Source organism: Bemisia tabaci, chromosome 3 (assembly GCF_918797505.1).
Source record: "Bemisia tabaci chromosome 3, PGI_BMITA_v3".
NCBI classification, from domain to species: Eukaryota; Metazoa; Arthropoda; class Insecta; order Hemiptera; family Aleyrodidae; genus Bemisia; species Bemisia tabaci.
The window spans coordinates 21,296,225-21,321,889 of NC_092795.1; the positions used below are offsets into that span (position 1 = coordinate 21,296,225).

General features: G+C 39.7%; 1 protein-coding gene across 1 annotated transcript; it reads right to left on the reverse strand.

Moving 5' to 3' along the window:
• Positions 1-16,881: 16,881 nt before the first annotated feature.
• LOC109029916 (uncharacterized) lies at positions 16,882-24,868 on the reverse strand. The gene is made up of 3 exons (XM_072298010.1): positions 20,478-24,868; positions 18,969-19,202; positions 16,882-18,613 (listed from the first exon to the last, which is right to left on the reverse strand). Exons 1-3 carry the CDS (start codon positions 20,541-20,543, stop codon positions 18,395-18,397), a joined length of 519 nt encoding a protein of 172 aa, XP_072154111.1. The 5' UTR covers positions 20,544-24,868; the 3' UTR covers positions 16,882-18,394.
• Positions 24,869-25,665: the final 797 nt, after the last annotated feature.

A 25,665-nucleotide genomic window follows, 5' to 3' on the forward strand; every position in this document is an offset into this window, starting at 1 on the left:
GACGATCGTTTTTGACGACATGGACCCCAAAAGCTGACACTGATGGAATTGTTGATGAGCAGAGAGCAGATACGGGGCCCGCGAAACGGTCGGCCGCGGGATTGACCATCGTGTTTAGTTCACTGACATTACAGCTATACCGTAGAAAAAAACCCCATACAAGTATAGATATTTCGAATCAGCGTCACATATACTAAAAATGATTTTTTGGAAATTTGATATTGTTGAGGTGTAATCGAGAACAATTAATAATTAGGTCGTTTATTGCTGCTCTGAAAGTCGGATATGTTGCCAGGGCTGTGGAGGTAAGGGTAGCATAAAACCCATCAAACTGGGGATAATTAGAATCTGTAAACTCCAAGGATCAAACCTTTGAAAAGTTTTCAGACTTACATAGACGTCGAAAGGAGAAATAATCGAAAGAAGGAGCGGGTCCTTCAATTCTTCAAGCACATTTGAATTTGAAAATAACTTGTAGAACCGCGCGATGGATGGTGAGCGCCGACTCCAGAGGTTAAATTTCAGGTTATGCTACTGTTATTATGGCTTTAAATATTTAATTAATACGAAGAAGATAGATTAATTGAAATAATAAGATGAAGATAGATTAATTGATGCGTGTTTCCATTTTATCGTAGCCGAAGATAACTGGATCCATTTCTATATAATCCTTTTATGATTCCCACACCCTTACTATGAGCTGTTACCATGTGCTGTTACAGTAAGTACCTACTCAGATCGCAACCTGCTATTTCTTCCCAGCGGCCCGGATCTAGTGATCTTTACAAGTAATTGTTTATGAATAATTGATGATATTAGTGAGCCCTAGATACTATTTCTCGTTAATCAGATTCAACAACTATCCACCAGAAAATCATCCTTTCCCTCAATACGATGATGTCTGTCGGGGTCTCAATTTGTGGGGATGAAGTTGTGTTTCCACTTTCTCCTAAAATTTTGCTAGCAGCCGAACTCCTCTGGAGTTGATGTGTCTCTTCTCAGTGTATCATGCTATCGGTGCATAAAGCCTCAATGTTTTCATAGACTTGTAATGCTCTATATTGGAAACGCGGTTTACGCATTCACCAATCAGTCGTGCGTATGTGTCTACTCAAAGAAGCTACGCAGCGCTCCGTTAATGAAATCAACTCAATGTCACAACATCCAAGATACTTGACTTTAAACATTACCGTTAATTTGATTATTAGCAAGTCTCTTGGATTCTGTGTCAGAAGTTGATTGAATCGACTAATTTGCCTGTGTTGGGATAAAATTCTTCTAATAAAGACCTTTCATATTGACCTCTGCAGAAGGTATGTATTCTATACTACTTTAATTCATTGGTTTAATAAAATTGATCTGCTAACTAATGCAGGCTATCCTTTATGATAACCTCTCTACCCATTGGCTAAAATTTGCAGTTCCTGGAGACGCAAACTTGCCGTCACTGCTTATCACATATAGGAGTGGCTATACCACATACAGAGTGGCTGTTCAATATAAAACATCAGTGCCTCCTGAAATCTAGATTATCTGAGTCCTCGCCTGACAAATTTTGATACCTACTCACTTTGCCTGCCACTATATCGATGTGAGAGTTACCTTAATCGGATAGTTGCAGGATCTCCCTGGCAATTCCCAGCATAGATGTGGTGGTACTCCACATAATTAACTTACCGGCAGAATCATTAGCTTGATAGAATCTTATGAGAGGGATCACATAGCGTAGGATATAAAACTAAGCCTTGAGTAAAGGTAATGTAATGTTTTTACTTTAAACTCTGGTTCTCGGTCTACCGTGCGAAAGGGACAGACCAATCCAGAAGAATCGTACATGACAAGTGGCTCCTAAGTTGTCGTTTGTTTGAGTTCTTAGCTGAAAAGTTCATGCCTGAAGGTGTGACAGAAAATGGACTGTTTTATCCATCCTTGAAAGTAAAACCAAGAATCAAAATTGTATTCTCTGTTTACCCTGATAGCGTGTTGAAACTCAATCGCTGCCGACTCTGCATAACCAGAATTGGCAGATACAGGCTCATAAAAATGAAATGTTATTGAAAGTAAAACCAAGAATTAGAATGGTATTCTCCGTTGTACCCTGATAACGCATTGAAACTCAATCGCTGTCGACTCTGTATGACCAGCATTGGCAGATACAGGCTTATAAAAATGAAATGTTATCAAACTGTTTCATTACAGTACAGAAGGTTTATGTCTTTGCAACTATAACAATTTCAATTGTGGCAACTATGATTTTAGCTCGCGAAAGCATCAACTCCTACTGGTTATCTTTTCTAGCTGGGAGTAAACTAGTTGCCTCAAGATAGAGAATTTTTGTCACTCACTTCCCCAAACACTCTTTCATAAGAGAGCATCGTGCAATGTTATTCCTGATTATGAAATTGTAACTCGGAGAAGCTGCGATTTGAATGGTTACAGAGCAGGGATGGCCATAAGCAGTGTAAATGATGGAACTCCACATGATATACTTACCAGCTCTGAGGGACTGAACTCAATTATTCTCAAATTATTAGCCTTCATTTCAAGTAACCGCAACTGTTCTTACCTACAATAGCTATTTAAGGAACCGTAGTAATACTCAAGGGGCCTCCCTCGTTTTGATCAAGAATAGAATAAATATTATTTTAATGAAAGCTATAAAAGGATTTCATTGCAGCAGGCCGATTATTGAAAGTTTGAAGCAGTCTGATAAGAGATCGAAATGCGACATATTGCACGGTCAAGATAGGGCTGTCTTGCCTTGTCGTACTGACATAGTTTCAATAATCAGCATGCAGTTGAGAAACTTTATGTCATCACAACTAAAGTTTATTGTATACCATCTCCTTATGAACGGAAAGATTTAACGCAAGTACCAAGATGATTTCATATGATGTCTGGATAGGAATGCACATAGTAAACAAGTAAGTAGCAACTTTTCGTTTCAGGCACATTGTGCCCAAGCATTGTGCCCTCAGTAATCAGAGAATCATAAAAGAAAACTCACTCACAACGAAAAAGGTACCTAGAGAGAGAAGGAATCATGCAAAATCAAGAATGGTCACATTTGGAAGTATTATTCCTCGGGGCAGCATAAAATTGAAAATGTTTCGTGCGTACAATGAGAAAACCATTCAAGAAGTTATATTGTTATTAATTTCAGAAATAATATGACATAGAAAACGAGACAGGAGCCAGGAGAAATTGAAATTGCAATGCTATTTTGCTCAAACCCGATTCAAAATTTCCAAACGAAACAATAACATAATTATCATAACCTCTTTGTCTCTAGAGTCGACTGTTCAGCAGAGATTCCTTCCTTGAGCTCGGAAGGCAGGGATGACAAAAATCCTGCCGAATTTCCATCGCAAACTGTCTGGTGCGCAATCGGGAGCATCGATGTTTCCTTTCTGCAGACTCACTGCACTCCCCACGCGCCGCAGGATTTTTGTCAACCCTCGCCTTTCGGGCCAAGCAGGAATCTTTTAAATTCAAACCAAATTAAACGCTCTTTTTTTTTAAAGGAAAATCTGCATGATTTCTCTTCTATTATCTATATGATTAGGAATTTTAAGTAATAAAGACCATAAGGAATACCAAAAATTTAAATAAGGGGCCGTTCATAAATTACTTAAGGCTCTCATGGGGAGGGGGGGGGGGTCTATAACAGCCTTTCGTTGCCTTACGAGGGGGGAGGAGAGGGTACGGCTGAGCCTTACGTCAACTTTTTAGCCTATATTTCAAGAAAATGCAAAAATCCATATTTCGTCAGGTTGATAATAAAATTCAAGATGAAATAGAGGAAATCAGGAAACCACCGATTGCTGGCCGATCGAACCATGCCCTATCATTTCTCTTGATTCCCACTTCTCCACTCATTCTCACGATGATGAGTAGTGACTTCATCCTCACGTCAACTTTATACTTTTAACTATTTACTCCCAAGGCCAAAAGAATCTTCAATTTTGCTCCATATTTTTGTTTATTAAACTAATTATATCATGAATCTTGCCTGTGAACTTACTCCAGAAATTTGGTTTCACATAAAAAAATTGTGGCTTAAAAATTTCATTGTGTTCTAAAGGGAAACGTCATGCTTCGATCTACGATAACTGAAAAAGGGGGGGGGGGGGTTAGTCGAGACTTACGTAATTTGGGGGGGGGGGGGGGTTAAGGGATGCCTTACGGTGCTGCACAAGGAGAAGTATGGGGGTTAAAAAATGGGGAAAAGGTCTTACGTAATTTATACTAAAGGATGTTAACTGAACACTATGCTACATTAATTCCTGTCTGGAGTCTGCTTTTTCCTCCAAGAAAAAACAAGTTTATTGGACGGCCCCTGTATACTACTGTATACCCTCATACAGGGACCCTGGACCAGAGTTGCTAAAGGAATTTCATCGTATGAAATTCTTGAAATTTCACAAGAAATTTCATGAAATTTCCTCATAAAATTTCTTGAAATTTCCTCATAAAATTTCTTGAAATTTCCTCATAAAATTTCTTGAAATTTCCTTATGAAATTTCTTTTTGTAATCTTTCATGAAATTTCTTAACTCTGCCCTGGACCTTGGATTCAGAAGTTTCTCTGAAGCAAGAGGAGCCCTTTTCGATTACGTTTCAATCAAAATGCAATCCTCACTCAGATTTTTTGGAAAAAATAACCCTGCGATGCCCTACGCGGCATTTATAAATATGATCAAGGCGTTAAAATATATTCACCGCGTGGGCGCGAACTGTGAACGCTCTGGTCACGGAGCGAGTGCCTTACCGCCTAGCTACGCCGATTGGTATGAGAGGCGAATTTGCCAGTACATAAGGCAAATAAAGTTCTTTCTTTCTCCACTAGAGCTGAGAGTAGAGACGCATCGGTGAAACGCTCTTGCTTACTGATGATCTGCGGCAGGATTTTTGTCATCCCTAACCTTCTAAGCCAAGAAGGAATCTCTGCTAAACTCAAACGCCATGCACTATCTATGGCCACAGATGGCTTAGACTGCGCATTAGGAAATTTCGGCGAGACTAGAGTCCCTTCAGGCGGGACGATAGGCAACTCAGCAACACCCAGCAAGTCCGAGACCGAGACAATGGAAATGCCTGTCATGCCAGTGCCGTTGCCTGATACGGGTACTTTTCGTTCGTATATCCGGATGTATCCACTAAGCGGAAGGCGCGTCTTTACCTTGATTTACCCCGCTAGCTGTCTTACCTACCGCGCGACCTAGATTGCGTTATAAGTCAATGCGCTTTACTGTAGTTTCTATCGTTCGTAGCCAATGAGAATTAGGCATTACGTCAAGTGACCCAACTTTGTCACGATTTCAATACTGACCTGCGGTTTTTTTTTCTGTGACGTACAGGGTGTGCCAAAAATATGGATCCTTCCTTACTGATGTCTCGAGAACGATTACAGATTATTGACATGCGGTTTGAACGAAATTCCTTAAAAAAAGGTGGGCCGCTTTCGAGGGGGGGGGGGGGGGGGGTCGTTTCCTCTCTGCCTCGCGCCCGCGGGAACAACTTTTAAATTTAAAATGGGAACTCTCTTTGCCTGATACTTCGTAGAAGTCATACCAAAAATACGTGATATCCTTCCAAAAAAACAAAAATATGATTTTTGTACAAAATTTCGGCCCAATCCAAAAAATGTCACTAATTACCCAAACAAGGGTGCTTGGTTTTTTTTTTACCAAAAAAAAACCAAGCACCCAAAAAATATGATGGCAGTACCGTTTGGATTCATCATATAAAAGGAAATGATATCAAAACGGCCCAATTTTCTCTTTCATGCCCATGCAATATACCAAACACCCCAACTTTTTTCACAAAAAAAAAAATAAATAAATAAATACCTATAAGGTATGATGACCTGAACACGTTTATTGGATCCATCGCTTTAAAGGAGTATGATATCAAATCGGCCCAACTTCTCTGAAATATGCCCATCTCGGATCAATAATTTTTTTGAGACCTTCCGACTCATCGCTGAGGAGACACTGATCATTACTTGACCCTTAGTATATGTCCTTGTTTAGATGTCAAAGAGTTCCTTATGAGAACTGTAATGAATTTTTTTTCTTTGAAGAGATAAAATCAAAAAATCGTCATAAAATTGAAAAAAAAATTCGAAGAAAAAAAAAGGAATGGGCCGGCCGGCACGTACAAAAAAAAAGGGGGAAATGTAGATACATTGGTATGCCCCAACATTTTGGCATGGGTGACCGACCCGGTCTTGCCAACATCCATGAAGTTGCTAAGAAAGAAGCATTGTAAGTAGGAGGCACATAATATTCGCAATAATACGCCAAGGTTCAGTAGTTTGTAAGGCCTTCTATCAGAAACAAACAAAGAATATGGCATTGCTTGAAAGTTGTTAAGTTGTTCACTCATGTGTGAATATCTTTCAGTCTATCTTTCAATGACGATTTCAAGAAGGACTGATCCTCCTTTTGACGATGATACTTGTTCATGTATATGTGAAAGAGAGACGATAATCACCCTATATTATCTACCACTTGTATGTACGGCCGGCCGGCCCATTCCTTTTTTTTTCTTCGAATTTTTTTTTCAATTTTATGACGATTTTTTGATTTTATCTCTTCAAAGAAAAAAAATTCATTACAGTTCTCATAAGGAACTCTTTGACATCTAAACAAGGACATATACTAAGGGTCAAGTAATGATCAGTGTCTCCTCAGCGATGAGTCGGAAGGTCTCAAAAAAATTATTGATCCGAGATGGGCATATTTCAGAGAAGTTGGGCCGATTTGATATCATACTCCTTTAAAGCGATGGATCCAATAAACGTGTTCAGGTCATCATACCTTATAGGTATTTATTTATTTATTTTTTTTTTTTGTGAAAAAAGTTGGGGTGTTTGGTATATTGCATGGGCATGAAAGAGAAAATTGGGCCGTTTTGATATCATTTCCTTTTATATGATGAATCCAAACGGTACTGCCATCATATTTTTTGGGTGCTTGGTTTTTTTTTGGTAAAAAAAAAACCAAGCACCCTTGTTTGGGTAATTAGTGACATTTTTTGGATTGGGCCGAAATTTTGTACAAAAATCATATTTTTGTTTTTTAATTAATACAATAAACGTGCGACAGAATTGCGGAGGGACCACCTCGCGCCTTCGAGCATTGAACAGCGTGCACAGTCGGCGAACAATGGACAATCAAAGGCTGAGGAGTAATATTTGGAAACCCGATTGAAGTTTTTAATAAGCAGCTCCCTACCCGTACACTGCCGTGCTAAGGAAGAACGCCGTATGAACATTCGAGAGTTGCCAAATTTCCCTCGATAAAACAAGTATTTTTGACAGCATTCGTGCATATTTTTCCTTGAAATTTTCAGATATTTTAGAATTAATTGTGTACAAAATTGTCTGAAAGTTTTGGACACAAATATTCACAATTTTCCCAGTAAATGCGGTTTTTATCAAAGGGAATTTGGCAACATTCGAATGTTCATACGTCGTTCTTCCTTAGCACGGCAGTACAAATCTTTGATCATGAAGCCCACCCGAACACTGCCTCTTCTTTGGGGACACTCGGAGTAAAAGGTGCCTACGTCGCTTATGGGCTTAGGCGAAGACAGAGGATCATGGAGGAGGAAATTGGTCTCTTTTGCGATTAAGGAAGGTGGTGCTCTATGCGGTACGTGGTTTGATCCCGGTTCAACCTAACCTTGACTTCACCGAGCTTTAGTAATGAACTTGGGAGTAGCTTTTGTCGCCAATGAGCGCTGCGTTGCCAGCCTGGCGTCAAAGGCGTGGAAAATAGGAAAATACAGGAACAGGAGTACATTGCATCACCTTCAAAGGGGGTATCGTCGAAGCTACTGGACGCTTATTGACCAGGAGGGAGAGGGAGGGGCGCCTAATGTTCTGTTAGACGATTGATTTGGATGGAGCATTTGCAGGTGTCTGAACTACCTGTATTATGAATTTCGTGTTTAAGTAGAAACTACTTGGTGAACTGAACATGAGGACCCCTTAGTTCATATTAATTGGACAATAATTGGAGGAGACATGACAAAATGATCTAATCTGCTAAAATATGCATGTGTTTAAATGGAAAATGCCGCCGTATGACGTCACTAGGCGGTGCACATTCTCACTTTAAGTAAATTTTGTACTATTTCCCATATCAGAAATAAATTCAAAAAATGTCACAAAATCAGCTCTTTAAGCACTCTTTCAGCTCAGAGAGTGTTCAGATGAAGCGATAAAAAATTCGTTTTGGATGGTTTCAGGCCCAAGAACCAACTGAAATTGACTGCACTGGAAAAAAGCACATTGGATCTAGAGTCCAGACTCTTTAAAACATCGACAAGAAAAAATACTCTTGATTCAATCAGATTTAAGCTTGAATCAAGAACCAAGCCTCTTAATTTGAGCGGATTTCCTTTTGATCTAAGCTTAAATCTGATTGAATCAAGCGTCCTTTTTCTTGTCAAGGTTTTCAAGAGTCTAGACTCTAGATCCAGTGTGTTTTTTTTCCAGTGTGGACTTATCAGTTCGTAAAACCGAGGATTTTTCATCCACGAGATTCAACCGGCCTCTCGCATAACAGCGGAATCATTTTCGTAATCGATTTTTCTCGGCGAGTTTTTTCAACGTCAGCTCCACGCTCCGATTTCGAAGACGTCCGAACGTGGTCTGGGAGCCGGTCGGCCGAGTGCAAGGCGCTGCAACGCCGCGTGCATGCCGACGACGCGACGCGACGCGACGTGACGTGACGTTGGATGAAGTCGCGCGTCGCGTTGTCGCGGTCCCGCGCCAAACGCTCCAAATACGGCGGCCGGTCCGTGTCGGTTCGGTCGCGGGGGGCGATCGCGGAAGATTCGCCGAACGATTGGAGTCCTCCCAAGTGGATTAGTCCATGCAGAAAGCTAACAGGTCCATTATCTGGTGGATTCTAAGATGTAAAAAGTCTAATGGAGATCATGGCTCATCAGATACATGGACTTGTCCCCCTTTTTATAAAGCGCGGATCGCGATCCTCGCCAGCTGTTTCGCGCATTGCGGTCGTGACCGAAAGCTGTCGCTGCCACTGCCAAGGTCATCCTCCGCGCATGCGCTGTCGAGGAGTAGGTTTTCCTGACTGGGCAACTGGGCTGTCGTGTTAGTTTGGACGAGTTCATTTTTGCGTTGCAAACGGGAATTGGAATAATTAATGAGCAGAAAAATAAGTATAGCGTTGTCCATATGTTGCAGTGGCGTGGCGTGCTTTGCGATATATCGATTGATACGCCACTCAAACCTATGAAAAAAGATCGATTATCAGGGTGTTCGCAGCGAAAACCTTAGTAATCGATTCTTTACCATAGCTTCAAATGGCAAGATATCGATAATCGATTATTCACGCCACGGTCGCCACGCCACTGTAGGACATCTCCGGGGGAGAAGGTTTGGCCAAAGGTGTTCAGCAGGTGCTTGGCGAAAGGAGTGTGGCCTGGTACATGGGTCCTAGCGCCGGGGGTTTGGGAATTTCGGAAGTTTGAGAGAGGGAACATGCAAGGAAAGAAGATGAATTAGAAGGGTTGTCCAGGTTTAAAAGGAGAAGAAATAAAAATTCGGTTGGGAAATGAGGTAGAGCCTCATTTTTTGTTCTTGAGCATGCTTGTTTTTTTTTTTTTTTTTTCTTTAAGTGTACAAAGGAAGTGTTCCCATACGCGGCTCGACTAAGAGGAAATGGGCCTGTTGCATGCAAGAGATACAGCCGCGCGAATAGACTTTATAGAGGTTAAATGACACGAAAATTACGATGGTCACATTAAAAAAGTCTGAAATACACTCCTTACTGCGCAATTTGCGTCGTTAGGAACGCGCTTTTTCAAATTTCCCGCGTGTGGGGGCAGTTTTCTAATCACCGGAAACGAGCCAACGGCGGGCTCGGTGATTTCCGGAAGATGCCGAGTCGTTGTTGTTGTTGTTGTTGTTGTTGTTGTTGTTGTTTTTTCCTTCAGTTTGTTCACAATCCTAACGTGATCTCTTATAGTGGTCCATATACGCTTTATGCGGTCACCAAATCGATCAACTTTTAAATATCCAACGCAATCCATCTACATTTCATTTCACGATATCACGAGCTCCGATTTTTAGGTTATGTTGTCAGTTTTAGTTGACCGGAAATAGCCGCGAGTTGCCGTTAATTGTTTCCGTAAGAAAACTGCCCCCCGACGCGGGAAATTTGAAAAAGCGCGCTCCTAACAACGCAAATTGCGCAGTAAGGAGTGTATTTCAGACTTTTTTAATGTGACCATCGTAATTTTCATGTCATTTAACCTCTATAAAGTCTATTCGCACGGCTGTATCTCTTGCATGCAACAGGCCCATTGTGGGATGCACCGGTGTCAGAATGTGACAATTGTGACACCTGCGCCCATTAGACCTACATGACATTTGACCTACAACATCAGACCGACACATTGTGATTATGATTAACTAATAGTATTATACATGTAGGTCAAAAAATTTGCAGTCAAAAAACTTTGAAGGCCAAAATTTTTTCAGGCGAAAAATATTGTAGGTTACTATGTGTGTAGGTCCGATGACGTAAGTCAAACGGCACGTAGGTGTTATGTGTGCACGTAAAACGTTTGACAAGCGATTCATTCTCAGGTTTTTTCATCCCCTTACTATCCCTCTTCCTTTAATCCGAACTTCTCATACACATAACAAATACAACATGCTGAAATAGCATCTTGGTGTCAGAAATGTGCTTGCTGATTTTGAGATGCTATTAATGCGAACTTACCTTCGGGGGTAGTCAAGTCCGCGGGACGTGCACCTGGATTCTCCGTTATTTCTAACGGGTTGAGCAACAAACTGGCAACTGAGCTGTTAATCTCGTTAAGTTACTGCTCTCTTCAGCCGACAATGGAGGCGGATGATGGGAGGGGAGGGGGTGAGAGCAATGAGGGGGATCGAGGCAACAATTTTCCCCGTAAAAGATAGAGGTATCAGAATGCAAGCGACAACTTCAATTACCACCTATTACCCCGATTGGACGCAACACGGACAACGTCGACGGACGGACCTCTAAAAGACCGGCCGACCGACTCTCCAGATGCTCTCGTTCAAATTGGCGGATTAGCACGCTACGCTAGCCCTCGTTCTCACCTCGCTACCCAGATTCCCGTCTGGAGCACGATGTTGTCGATCTTGAGACGTTCCGATGGATATTGCAAAATATTACAGGCCTGCAGAATTTATGTTTGAAACGTTGAAGGGTTGACAGATGATTCCAACATCATATTTAGCGCCAAGTCTCAAAATCGACATAACTTCTTCTCAATGCCCATCGATTTTCCTGAAAGTCAAGATTTTCTTCGGGAAATGGGACTTTTCGGGAAAAATTCAATTTTCTGGGAAATCGATGCAGGGTAGAGAAAAACCGAGGTCATTTCAGGTTTCAGTAGCTAAAAGTAAGTAGACATTTTTGCGAGGCATTCCTGAAAAATTTCCCTTGGTGTCTGATAACGGGATCGTTTCGATCAAATGCTAAAATCCGCTTGTACACTGGAAAAAAACACATTGGATCTAGAGTCCAGACTCTTAAAAACATCGACAAGAAAAAGTACTCTTGATTCAATCAGAATCTAGCTTAAATCAAGAACCATGGCCTCTTAATTTAAGCGAATTTCGTTTTGATTCAAGCAAGAATCCGATTGAATCGAGAGTATTTTTTCTTGTCAATGTTTTCAAGAATCTGGACTCTAGATCCAATGTGTGTGTGTTTTTTTTTTTTCAGTGTATATATCCGTCTTCCGTGTAAAACTGATCGTTTATTTTGTGTATAAGAGACGAAAAAATAAGGTATTTTAAATTGTAGCATTTCCTCATTATATTTTGGCATCAAACACAGCGAGGAACAAAGTAGCAATCCGCGGAGGAGATAAGCTTTTCAGGCAGGGTAGACAGACCATCATCCGTGATAAAATATTTGTGGAAGTGTTATGTAAATTAAGAAAACGTCCATAAAAAGGTCTGTAAAAATGTACAGCAGACTCGGAGATAAAACCAAACGATATCGTCGCGTTAAACCTGCGAAAATATTAGGCACTCAAATTCAAAAGACCCTAACAAAATGTTTGAGCTAAGTGAAAAGTAAGGAAGGCACTCGGAGGAAATAATTATAAATCAAGGAAGATGAGGGAGGCACTTGCCGAGCGGCGGAAACCCCAGAGTAGAAACAAAAGTTGACAGGAAAGTTGGGCGGCAGCTGGGAGCTTGCGCGATTATCGGCCGAGAGCGACGGCAAGTAATGATCATTGGAGTCTGGGAAAACGAAGGGCGAACCCCGCTCTCACCTGTTAGCCAGAACATTTTCTCATGGAATCGTCGATCTGATGCGCCACCCGCAACTTACGGTCCGCAGCCGAAAGTTGAGCTTTGGCCTAACTTTCGTTCTCTCTTCATTTTCTTTGACGAGTTTTTATGCAGTAGTTCAAGGTGGATCTAAAGTTGTTTTTTTACAGAAGGTGTTCCGGCTTTAACACAAAGATATACTCTAAAAAATAATATTTTTGTTCCCGTATAAAAGCTACACTCAAAAAACAAGTATGGGAAGAGAGACTTGCCGGCCGAGCTATGGATCACGGAGCCATGAAATATAGTTCGTGGAGCCATGCTTATAGGTTCACGACCAAGAAATTATGGCTCAGAAAGCCATACTGTAGACGGTAAGTCACTTTGGTTAGAAATTATGGATCTTCGAGCCATTTTTTATGGGTCTCAGAGTCTTACCTTTTTTTGAGTGTCAGTCAGTTTAATTGACCTGAAGTTTGCGACAAAGGAAACACTAGTTCGAGGTATACTAAAAGTGGTTAAGAGTCTGAGCCGAATAGAGTCAATTAGAGCCAGCCAGAGCCAAATAAAGTCATTTAGAGTCAAATTAATTGAATATCATCAAATTTGACTCAAACATAAAACCCGTGTGGATGTGGACTCAGTCTTATCTTCAATTTCTGGAATGAAATATTATCATTTTGAACAGAATAGTTCCGGATCTACTTTTAGTCAGGATTACCTATCCTGAGAATTTGTGCCAAGATACATATTTTAGAGCTGCTGCTACTTCCAAAACAAACTTCCGCAGAAATTTCCCAGATCTCTCGTTTTAAAAGTGAACACCTTGATTTTCAGAGCGGATATAGATCTGCGTGTGTTTAGATCTTCCTATTTGCCGTAAAATCCCCGATTTTTCTCTGATATAACCATGTTAAATGCAAAGTGATATTTATTTACTTTTTTATTTTTTTCATAAATAAATCAATACATTGATTCTCTTTCTCTAACTTGAAACTCAAGACTAGCATTACGTATAAACAATTGATTGTCAGAATGCAATCACTTATTAGTCTCACAGCGCTTGTTCAATTTTTTCCGACCTTGGAACCAAAAATGAATGATCCAATCTGAATTTTGCTTTTCTCGAAATGGCAATAACGTCTTGGACTCTTCATCTGAAATCCGTAACTCGCTACGTGCCTTTTTTCGTATAGTCCTCTCTGCCCCTCTCCATTTTACCTCTTGCACTGTTTTGTTTCAAGTTTTTTTGCAATTTGAGAAAGGGAGTGAATGGAGGTCTCCAAAAATGTCCTCACGCTATAACACGTGTGTAACGACAGTATAAAGCGGGTCAAATATTTCATTTCTATGAATTTCGAGAGATCAAAGAAAAACCAATAAAATGGAAACTCACACTTTGAACCTCGGATTTGACGGGAAGGCGATTTACAGCTACAATTTAATGCAAGAAAGGTATCAAGAGTCGGAAAAATATCACGGAATCCTGCTTCAGTCGCGCTTAACCAATGCAGCGTCTAATAAGAAAAGCTGTCAGCAAACAAATGGGGGACGGTTCAACACGAGAAAAAAAGGGAGGGGCTGAGAAAGAATGCGATCAGTCAGTGCAGAAGGAGTGAGATAAAAAGAGGGAGGAGAGACCGGGAGAAAAATAGGCCCGCGATGATCACGTTTTGAAAAACCTGCCCCCGGTATTAATTCCCGTAGCTACCGATTGCTCCTGAGCTGGAAGCTGGAATAATTAATTGCGACTGGAAGCGAGTTTTTCGCGATATTCATCTCCTTGCTCGGGACCGGTGTAAAGGGGCCCCATCTCCATGTTTACTTTCTCGCTGTAAACTGTAGCTCCCAAGCCTCCCTGCGGATCCCGGTATCGGTGAGAGCAGTATGTACAAAAATAAGTTTTCTGAAAATTTATTTTTTAGGTTTTAAATTGGTAATAACACGGGAAAAAAATTGCTGATCCAACAATTCAATTGCTAAAAACAGTGAGTGCAATGTTTCAACGCAGATTTTACAACAAAAAAATGCTACTTTAACCGCATTGTAAACTAATTTAACCACGGGGGTGGTTAAAGTAGCCTTTTTTTGTTGTAAAATCTACATTGAAACATTGCACTCACTGTTTTTAGCAATTGAATTGTTGAATCAGCAATTTAATTTTTTTCCGTGAACATTCAACAAATCCCCTCCTTTTTCCAGAAAATTTTTAGTCATCATTGGTTAGACTTAGAGTTCCCTTATACTGAGAGTTAAGACAACACCCCCTCATGGAGTCACAAACGGGAATAAAGATTACAGAAATTGAACGTTTTTTGTAATCTTTGATCGGCCCATTCTCAAATTACTTTCTCCGTTCCTTCTCTCATTCCGTTTGTTCCTTGCCGAACCCGTACTCCCCTGGTCCATCATTCCAGATTATAATATTTGCAATCGATAAAAATGTAACCTTTTTTCTCGTTTGTGACACTGTGAAGGCCTAAAATACGGGAACCAATCAGAAATGGATTCCCATTGTCTTGACTCTCAGTATAAAGGGACTCTAGCGAGACTCAGAATTTGGTGCAGTGATGGCGAATCATAAGTTAAATTTACACTTAATCCCTCATTTTTCCGTACGACAGCAGTATGCGGCAATGCGACTGTTGCGACTGCTCACTTGCATGGTTACCAAATGGTTACGTGTCGAAGTAATGAGAAGCAAATCTGACTGTGTGAAGTCTGCAGAAAAAAATGTCAATTCGTACATGACAACATTATGACGTAACATAGGGTGCCTTACTGTTGTCTCGTCTTAAATACATTTTGTCGCTCCTTTGACGTCAGGACATATCTCGAATTTCACGTGAGCCCCAGAATGCAAAGATTTATATGTAAAACGGGGCTCACGTGGAATGGAAATTAAGATTCGCCCTTAACGACAGAATAATGACAATTTAAGGTGCGTTTCGGCCCAAAAATATTTCTTTGCCCACACCGACTCTGCTCCTCGACAAAGATTCTCCAAAGTAAAGCATAACCTCACAAAATACATTTTAAGATAACCAGAAAAATTTAGAAATTTTGGCCAACTATATTGCCTGGAAAATTTAAGGCTAATGCACAAACTACATTAAGCTAGCCTCTTTGATCATGCACGTAAGTGGTCTTTTTAATTGGATGTTTCAGCAAAAAACCAAGAATTCATACCTCCCGATGGTTCCATCAACACGAACGCACATGTTGCCGTGCGGATGAAGAACGCCGTATGAGCCTCCAGAAGTCGTCATATCTCCTTCAATAAAAAATCAAATTGACTCGAGAAATTATGAATAATTTTTCTTCAAAATTTTCAGGCAATTTTGTTGGTAATTTAATCTGATGTACTTGAAAATGTCAAGGGAAACTAAACAAGGCTCTCTTCAAAAATACATGTTTTATACGGTGAGATTTGGCAACTCTCGAATGTTCATACGGCACTCTTCGAGCATGTACGAGCAATCATCAGACCCCTCATTTCACGACGATTCTGACTGCGTTGACGTAGATAAAGCGAAATTTGGTAGTAACTAGATTTTACTGTCTGAAAAACCTTTTGTCCAATTTCAGAAATGGTTACGAAACATAATTCGACAAACTGAAATTGTTCGTGATCATACGACGCACATATGTTTCAAGCGTATTTTTTAGGCCGCAATACAATTTTTAAATTTGGTTTCTATGAAAACGAATTTTTTTTGCTACCAGCCCTGGTTCGTGTAGAGAGTTGGCTCTAGGTAAGGCTTGTTTTTTACTTCTCCGAAAGCACCGTTGAAATTTTTTTTTCCCCTCTGACCTTACTTTAGCGTGTTACTTCATTTTTTATTTTTTCAAAAGAATTGCCAAAAAAAAAAAAACAGTCCCGACGATCCACTAATAGTAAAATCAAGAAAACTTGGAATGCACAGCATCGTGGTAATGTACCAGACTTTTGGGATGTTCTTTGCGGCAGCTTAAAAGCATTTTTTTCCAGCATGTTTGCCGTCATACATGAACGCGAATCAAATTTTATCGAGCTCTAAAGTATAATATTGCACGCACGTCCCGGTTGAAATGTATCGTTTTTTGTTGGACTTTCCTCCTTTTATCGTCATCCAGAAACGTACCATGGCGTACCATTTTTTTTTCTTTTTTACGTGAAAGGAGCTGTTCTATGATGTCAGTTTTCGCAACCCAAATATGCAAACATGTGCGGAGTTCTGTCAGACATGCAAGCGTCCGACTTCGCAATTTAGAATCAGCTCCGAAATTCAAAACTTGTCTTTGCAAGTGAACTCATGATCATGATCCCTGTTCACTTGCATAAAATTACGTCACCGGCAATAACGTCTGGAGAGACTAGTAGTGACTGTTAGCAAGTTTCTCATTGTAATCAAAGAACGATACGCAGGGTGGCCAATGGTTCAGCCGGGACACCCTTCCTCAATCTGAACCCCCCCCCCACCCCCCGCCAACGTCATTTTGTCGTGATTTTAATGAATTTTTCACCTACGGATCTCCCTCCATGGAAATTTCCGACTGCGACACTGAGTGTGGATATATAGGCTTAATTTGAAAATTTTCATAAGTTTTTCCTCAGCTAAAGTTGAGCCTAAGTACATTTGTGCCGAAGCAGGACAGTTCGAAGTGGACTGAAAGAAAAAAATTTTCCTCATGTTCAATAGTTGTATGTACTGTAGATGGTTCGGTACAAAGTATTGCTTTAAAAGCATCGGATGTCATTTTTTTCTTACACTTATACATTTTCCAGAATAAATGTTCCCCTAGCTGCTCTTTTGTGGGAGAAGGTTTTTTTAAATGTAGTCATTTATGATTTTTAGGGTGTAATAGCATCACACAAATGAAACGAAAAACTTATATTTACCATATGGCTTGAATAGGTAAATCCAAAACAATACGAGAATGCTTAGTTTTTAAACATACATTATAATACACGGATCACAAAGTAATAAAATTGGTACTTGTATAACCAAAAAAAAAAAAAGACGAAGAAGAAGAGGATAACAAACATCAGTACCTGGGGACAAATTTATCGTGAGAGTGAATTATGCCGAGTTGAATGAAAACATCGGACTTCGAGTTTCCGATGGAAAATAATTCCTATTATATTTAAAAAAATTAAGTTGTGGGCTATTTTACTTTAGGAGCATTATCTGTGCTAATAGGAATATGAAGTGACGCTCGAATTTTCCCCACTTTTTTCTTGTTCAACTTCTAGCTTAATTTTTAAATATTTTTCTGAAAATTAAATTTTTGATCTGGAAACTATAAACCGTTGGTGGTTGTGGTTTGTTTTGACATGTTTTGTGTCATGATGTTCGTACACTAGAGAAATGTTGTTTTGTATATCAAGAGTATGCCTGATTTTCACCCAGCTAACCATTTGAAGTTGCACACCGACTAAACTGTGGTAGATATAATGGTGCTAGACGGTTTACAGCACCAACTAGAATGAAATCCAATTTTTTTTTCCTTTTTCTTTTTTGCACAACAGTAACTACGCGGGAATAAAGTCTCTAGGGCTGGGTTTTAAATAGAGCATTACCTATATTTATGGTTAGGTACCAGCCCTAGAGCCGCAGGAGTAGACTCTATTCCGAATCCGGGCTAAAGCTGGTACTGACCTACCCAAAATCCATAGAGGGTTGTTTTCGTGTTGGGCTACCCAGGTACCAGTGGTGGCATGCCCAGCAAGGGTAACACGAAGTATTGAAAAAAAACCCGTCATTTTTCGTGACTTTTGGTAATTATTTTACCAATATACACCCCTACTTGGGAAAGGTTTCACCGTAGACTCCCAATTTTGTTCTGTCATTTCTAGCTACGCCACTTCTGGGGGCTAGCAATAACCTATTTCCCCAAAGTGTAAACAAGTGGTACCAATCTCTAAATTTTGAGTCATTTCTCATTGTAACATCTGCCTTTCTCGTGTAGAGTCACACATGACCTCATTCTAGAAATGAAGCATGCAAGACATCATTAAAGTGATATTATTTCACGGCTATAAATTGATATCTTCACATGTCTCCGGTTAAATCGCTCAATCCCGCAGTCTATTCAAATATTAAGGAGATCTTCAATCTTGTACAGTTTTACAGCAGTTGGAAGTTTATCTTCTGGTAGGTCGACCAACTCCGACAGGAATTTGAAAGTCGATTGATTTTCTCTTGTGCAACGGAATGAACACTCCAGATGCCACTTGTGCGGATAGCATCTTCTGGATTTCTCCGTCGCCTTTCGACATTTTGCGACCTCGGCGTTTAGACATCGCACCGTCTGTTAAAAAAAAAAAATACACATTTTCTCTTCAAAAATCAGCGAGATTAGGCACTGTTGCAAACTTTTGCTGAAGCGGGAAGAAATAATTGTTTCTTGATTTTTCCGAATTTAAAAAGTTAAATTGGACATGAAATTGGAAATTGATGCGCTTGTTCCTTTTCTTTTTTCCAGTCTAGTCCAAACGGTCATGACTTCGGTTTGGTTTGATGTTTGTTGGTGTTATACTTGTCTGTGCGAAAATGCTCATCAAAAACTTTTCTAGGCAGTCGCGAAAATTCTCAAAGTCGGTGATTCTTGCTTTGAGGCCTTTATTCCGGGAATGGTTACCTTTTAAGATTACAAACATACTTACCCTCGATGTGGAGAGTCTGTCCCAAATGTCTAATGCGTACTTGCAGGCTGCATCAGCGTTGATTTCAGCCTGTGTTCTGGGGTCATCACAATTGGCGCAGAGTCCCAATTTCTTACACGGATCTCCCCTTCGAATTGCGTACAAATACTCCATTAATGTGTCCGAGTCTGCCTCCTCCAAGTCGACTTTTAAAACGGGCGTATAGGCAAAGTTTTCCCGTCGTTGCCAGAATGGCTGAATAGGACAAAGGATATGGATTATTTTTTTTACTTATCAGTGCCCTTATATTTGGAAAACGCTCATGCGAGTCTTCTGGGCCTTAAAATTCGACGTGCTTGAAAATATTTCCTGCATGGCAAATTTGTTTTTTTAATACCACTACTTTAGACTCTAGCACACGATCAGTGTTGAAATTGAGGAGCTTTCCGGGAAAAGGGCGCGTACATCCGAGAAATAACGTTGTGAGAAAGACACATTTGAAGTTTTTACTATTACTTTCTGGCCACTGATGGTGACGCACATCGGAACTTGTACCCTTGGATCAAAGTTTATACACTTTATAATGAATAATGACCATTGGTAAAACTTATACTTCTTTTAGTTTTTTGGGAGAAATTTTTTAAAATTTTCTCAAAGTGCCCTTTTGCCGGAAACGGACCAGTGGTCATTCACGCTATGTGTCCTTTCTCCGAAAAGCTCCTCAATTGTATCGCATGATGAGAATGTACGATTTTCTGTATACCTGAGTATTCGACGCCGTCAGTCGGGCCTCTTCGTGTGTTTTACAAAAATTAGCTAAAAAATAGTGAATGTTTTGATGAATTTTCTGTAATCCAACCATGAGTGAAAAACTGCCCGTCTCTACCCTTAGATATGTCATGAGAGCATCATAAGAAAAAATATACATTACAGAAACAAACAGGCAACTTTTAGTAAATTTACCAACCCAGTACTCGGCAGCTAATTTAAATCCGAGGAGCCATTTTTTCTTTTTAATAAATAGCAGTGTTCACACCTCTTTTGGAAAACGAGAGATATAAGTGAGAAATAACTAAATTATGAATTTTTCTCTTTTCTATTTAGATCGCAGTGATAACACACATCATCTCTTAGAACCGTATACTGCAAGCTGGAGTTTTAATGTAAATTGGCAATCTCTCTATCGACGTTTAGCAATCTGATTCTTTTCTCACAGTTCCTATTCGCACAATCGCAAAGTGTGTCACATGTTTCTGACGTACAAAAGGTAAAATAAAAAAAAAAAAAAAAACCCCGTTTGTTTTCAGAGTTGAATATGAATTTAACTCTTCCTCAATCATTTTAACAATTTTCGAGAGTTCAACTCATGATTTATTCATAAAATGAAAAATGGAAAATTTGTGCAGTATAACTATGGACTTGGTCCTCGAAAACTATACTCTTTCGAAACTTCATTATTGATGTACACGATGCTATTCTCAATAACAGGACAGATTTGAATGAAAAATAATGTTAATTATTTGAACTCACCCCTTGAACTGTTGGAAAAATCGTAAGAACTACAATCACTTTAATTTTCAACCCGTGGAATTCCATTTTTTTTGGACACAGTAACAACTTTCTCTCGTTGTTTTGTCTATCACTTTAAAATATTCTTTAAAAGCAACCAAGAGGCAATATCCGACAGAATGTGAAAGAGCTTCGAAGCAAATGATATAACCGAACAGTAATCACATGAAAGAAACACTGCAGAGCACAAACTCAACGCCACCGATTTTAGTCGAAAAAGTTTTTGAATTATAATTTAATTTTAATTCTGCTTAGTTAACCACTTAAAGGATTGTTACGAGCACCAATCGCATAATTTTCAAAGTGCATTGTTGCGTTTGTACGGGTTTTCGCTATTTAATACTGTTCCTTTGCGTCCTGAGAGCAGACTGACGTGTTTAGAACGGATTTGTAGTAGATCTGCTGTGGTTGCATGAACTTTCCACATCCCAGTAAGTGATCCCCCAAAAAACGAGCTGTGCTTCAACAATCTATCTCCCATCCATTAAAGCATTCGAAGCGGGCGTTTTTCTGTCCATCAAAGTTGACAGATCAAATGGTACAGGTGAAAGCTCGAATTTTTCAGTTGAAAAATATATAAGAGAGGGTTCATCAAAAGGTTACAGATGTTGGGGAGTACTGTGGGAATTTGGGGATTTCTTTTAAAAAAAAAAAAAAAAGATCGAGGAAGTCAGGGAATTTTCCCCGTTATTAATTAGTGATATTTAGTATCGCAGCAAGAATTTCAATGTGTTGTCTGATCGGGCATGGCCTTTCATCCCAAGATTCTATCCATTTCTCGATTCCGTCTTGGATTTTGTATAATTATAAATTATTCCGCCCAAAATTTTTATATGAATAGATGGTTGTATCGAATCCTCGAAACAATCACAGAGAGAACTTTCAACACAAAAGTTTGGTTTATACGGGTAGTAAAACACTAAATAACCCTAGCCCTGGGTCCAAAATTTCGAGAGAAAGTAATGCCAGTTAGTTTTCTTGAAAAAATTCAATAAAAAACCAGTGGTGAGTACCTACGTCGCAATCGGTGGAATACATTCTCCCAATCCCTCCACTGTTTTCTGCGCCAAACACACTGCAAACTGTTTCATAATCGACACAAAATTTGTGTTGGTTTGTGTACCGATTCCCCACATGAAAAAAAATTATCGGCGTTTTTACCAAGGTCCGTTGGTACCTTTACCATCTCACTTTTTTTTACCAATTATTGGTAATTTTACCAAGACAGACTGGTAAGCTTACCTAAAACCCGGTATTTTTACTGTTTTTTCCAGGTAAGAATACCACTTTTATTGGTAATCAATTCCCGGTAACTTTGCCATTTTATCTCGGTAATTCTACCACAGTCGATAAAAAATATTGGCGTTTTTACCAAGGTCCAGTAAAATTACCGAGAAAGTTCAATAATTTTACCGAGATTTCTCAGTAAGATTACCAATTCCATAAATGGTAATTTTACCAAGAAAAAACTAGGATCAAATAGAACCCTGAATTCTTGGCAATTTTACCCTTTTCTTAGTAAATACACAGAGATTTTTTTTCCAGTGAAATATTTCTATCAGTGTATCTGATGTCCGTTCAATATTCAAGCTCGAAAATTCTAGACGTGCGTTGATAATAAAATCTACGCTTTCCGATTCCGATCACATTCCGTATGCACCCTGATCGTCCCTGATGCAAAAATTGCGACGCAACCCTTTGCCGCGCGCGAGAGAGAAAGGCCGCCGGCTGAGTCGTAACTAAAAGGGGATCTTAATTAAAACTGACGCAAATCGGAATCACCCCTGACCACGGGGGCTGATGAGGGGTGATAATTACGGGTAGCGGGTGTGCGAATCGACTCGACGTCCATGATTAAATGCTTATTGTTCGGCTCCATGTTCAATGAGCTTAAGTCTGCCTACGCGTCATGATTGAAAGTGCTTCACGCTCTCAGGGGTGGCAACATGGACGTCGGATGTTGCGGGAATTCCTTCATCCCTTCAAATAGACGATATCGTCACCTTCCGGCCAAAGCATCTCAAGCGCCAAGCGACGTTCCATAATTTCCGCCGCCATTCTATTTTTTTACAGAGAAATCGATGGTTGAATCTGTTCGAGAAGTTCACTGAATTTTATCGGCAGCATGAAGGAAATTCCGTGAAATTTTCGGATAGTTTCGTTGAGCAATTTCTCTGTAAAAAAATAAAATGGCGGCGGGAATTTTGAAACGCCGCATGGCGCTTGTGACACTTAGGCCGCTGTGTTAACGATATTAGTGTTTCGTAAAAGCGTTATGTATCGATCTATATCATTGGTAACATTGACAGACAAATTAAAAAACCAATCAGCTAATACTTTGTTCTCCATAAACATTTTACAGACCTCGAACACACATCTTGTTATTTTCAAAGTCATTCTATGATTGAGAAATCGGCGTTTGACACGATCGGAAATTGAATTTTCTGCTCTCCTAAGAATTTATCAGTCCTTTTGCCGAAATATATTTTCATCGGCCGATTTAACCCATGCTGATTTTAATCTTTAGGCTAGCGGGGAGTTCAAAGCCCCGAAACAAATATCTTCGCTCCAGAGTCTAGACTCTTCAAAAAATTGACGAAAAAATACTCTTGATTCAATCGGATTTTGCTTGAATCGAGTGCCAAGCCCCTTGGTTTAAGCGGATTTCTTTTGATACAAGCAAAAATCGATCGAATCAAGAGTATTTTTTCTCATCAGATTTTTTAAAAGTCTCGATTCTGGACCCAAAAGTCTTTTTCCAGCGATAGATTGATTTCAATGAAAACAACGAACGGCATTAATTCTCATTTATGATTAAATTATTGATCATGGATATTTTCAATGCGTTCTGCAAGAATGAATACATAAATTTTGATGCAATTTCTCACCCTTTCACTGAAGTAAAGTTATCTTAAATTTGCCGCCAAGAAATATTTTTTTAAGTCAAGAATGTTGCTGCATAATTTAAGCTACTTCTTTGCTTAGCTTTACTCTTTCCCCAGCATTTTTTTTCTTGTTTCTAGAAGAATTTAGGCTGAATCAAGGTAGAAAACTCTTGGCTCCAAAAAGAACTATCATGCTTGAATAAAACAGAATTTGCAGATATTTCGGTTTGAAGAATCTCTTTTACTACTTTAATAAGATTTATAATAGGGTATCTGTAATCCTAGTTTTAATAGAGATTTCAACTTTATTGATAAGATTTCCAAAATTTTAAAAATTTCCTTATTTACATTTTGTTTTGTTATTATCTTTTAAATCATTATAATTTATTAACAACCTTAGTGGGCTAATTCTTTAAAAATTAAGACGATCACCAGTGCTGCTCCACCAGTAGTGGTAAATTTTTCCGAGAAAATCGATGCATCTTGGTTGGAGCACCGGCCAACACGCATCACGCAGGTCTAATTGGGAGATAGTTTATGACCAGTTGCCGTCATAAATCGAGCGTTTTACCTCCGTAAAGATCCATTAACCCGTCCGCGGAAAACACTTCTGAAGTAGTAAGCAATATAGCTCCACGTTGATTACTGCACGCACCCCGGCCGCGGCGCAGGTGTTGCGAGGTAGACCAAAAACCGCGCATAAATCCGAAAAAGAACCCCACGTTGGGGAGGGGGCGCAATGCATAAATTCCGAAGCCCCGGGAAGCGGGCACTTTTTATGAGGGTTTTTTTTTCAAATATGCTACAGCTGATGCTTCCCCATCAAAGTTCGAGCGTTTTTGCCGGATGTTGTTTGAATGTTCACGCGCAAGCATAGCTTTAGTGAAGTAGCTGTAATGGCAAATTTGATCCCATCGAAAGCAAAATTTATTGGACTCTTTGAAATTTGTATGAATTTTTTTTTAAAGTGTTGATGTATTTTACAACATTATGGTACCTAGTAGCGCTTTGTATAACTTTTTGTTTTGTTTGGTAGCCAGTGCTATGGGTTAAAATGAAATTGTTTACTCACACACGGAGAAATAAAACTTCGTGCATGGGACTCGAAGTTGAGGTCACATGGATCTCTGAAGTTTTCTGATCACGCATCCGAAAACTTGAGGTCGAGCTGCCGAAGTTCGGGTCAGACATCGAGGCACTTCGGTATGCACCGGAGTACTTCAGATGTGTGACCCGAACTTCGGCAGGTGGACCTCAAGTTTTTAGATACGTGATCCGAAAACTTCAGAGATCCATGTGACCTCAAATTCGGGTCCCACGGTCCCACGCACGAGGTTTTTTCTCCGTGCATTAACATTAAAATTAAGTATTTATTCGTCGAAGCTTTTCGGCCCTGGCCATCGTCAGGACTTAGCAAAAAAACACAATTTAAGACAATGCATTATTAACTTTGATTAATATCAGTTCATACAAACTCGATGTCGCAATTCGTATTTAAAGTGTACGTATAAATACTTTTTTACCATCAGTAGAAAATGATCATGATGCTCTGCGTAGTCTGCGCTCTTCTGCATGAATAGAGGAATAGCGAGAAGCATTATTCAATATTTTTCCATGCGTAGTGATTGCCGCATGCAGCATTGCAACGCAGGCTTCGGATGCGTGTGGCGTTGGGGCTATACATATTTAAAGCGCCACTTCTTTCCGAATTAAGGCGGGCGGTAATTTCAACTTTCTTAGCCGCCCGCCCCCATCTCGAGGAACTCGAGACGCGCGGAAACTTTTCCTTTCAGGTGCTTCCCGGATCCTTTTAATAATTAGTCGCGTAGTTAAGCGATATTTTACGGTCGTTAAAATTGTACACCCCCCTCTCCCCATCCTCTCGCAGATGCTCCGGGCCTTTACTGCGTGTTGCTGATGATGCGGCACTTGAAAGCGGTTATCGACCTATTTCGGTGGCCGTAAGTTATGATCCGCCGTCATACCAAACTTGGGGATTAGTTTGGATAAAGCTGCGTTACAAATGCGGAAATCTTCATTTTACGAAAGTAAGATATCTCTTTGAAATCTACCATCACACAATCATTCATCGATAATTTTCTTTTCTTTTCGAAGTAGAGATGATAATGACAAGTTTATTCATTTTGAAATAATCAAATCTAAAATTGCTCCTATCAGTAGATTGTTAAGTAGATTAGTTTATTATTCGTATTTTTTTAAATCAATATTTTCAATCAGAATTGATATAAATGGTTGAATATTTT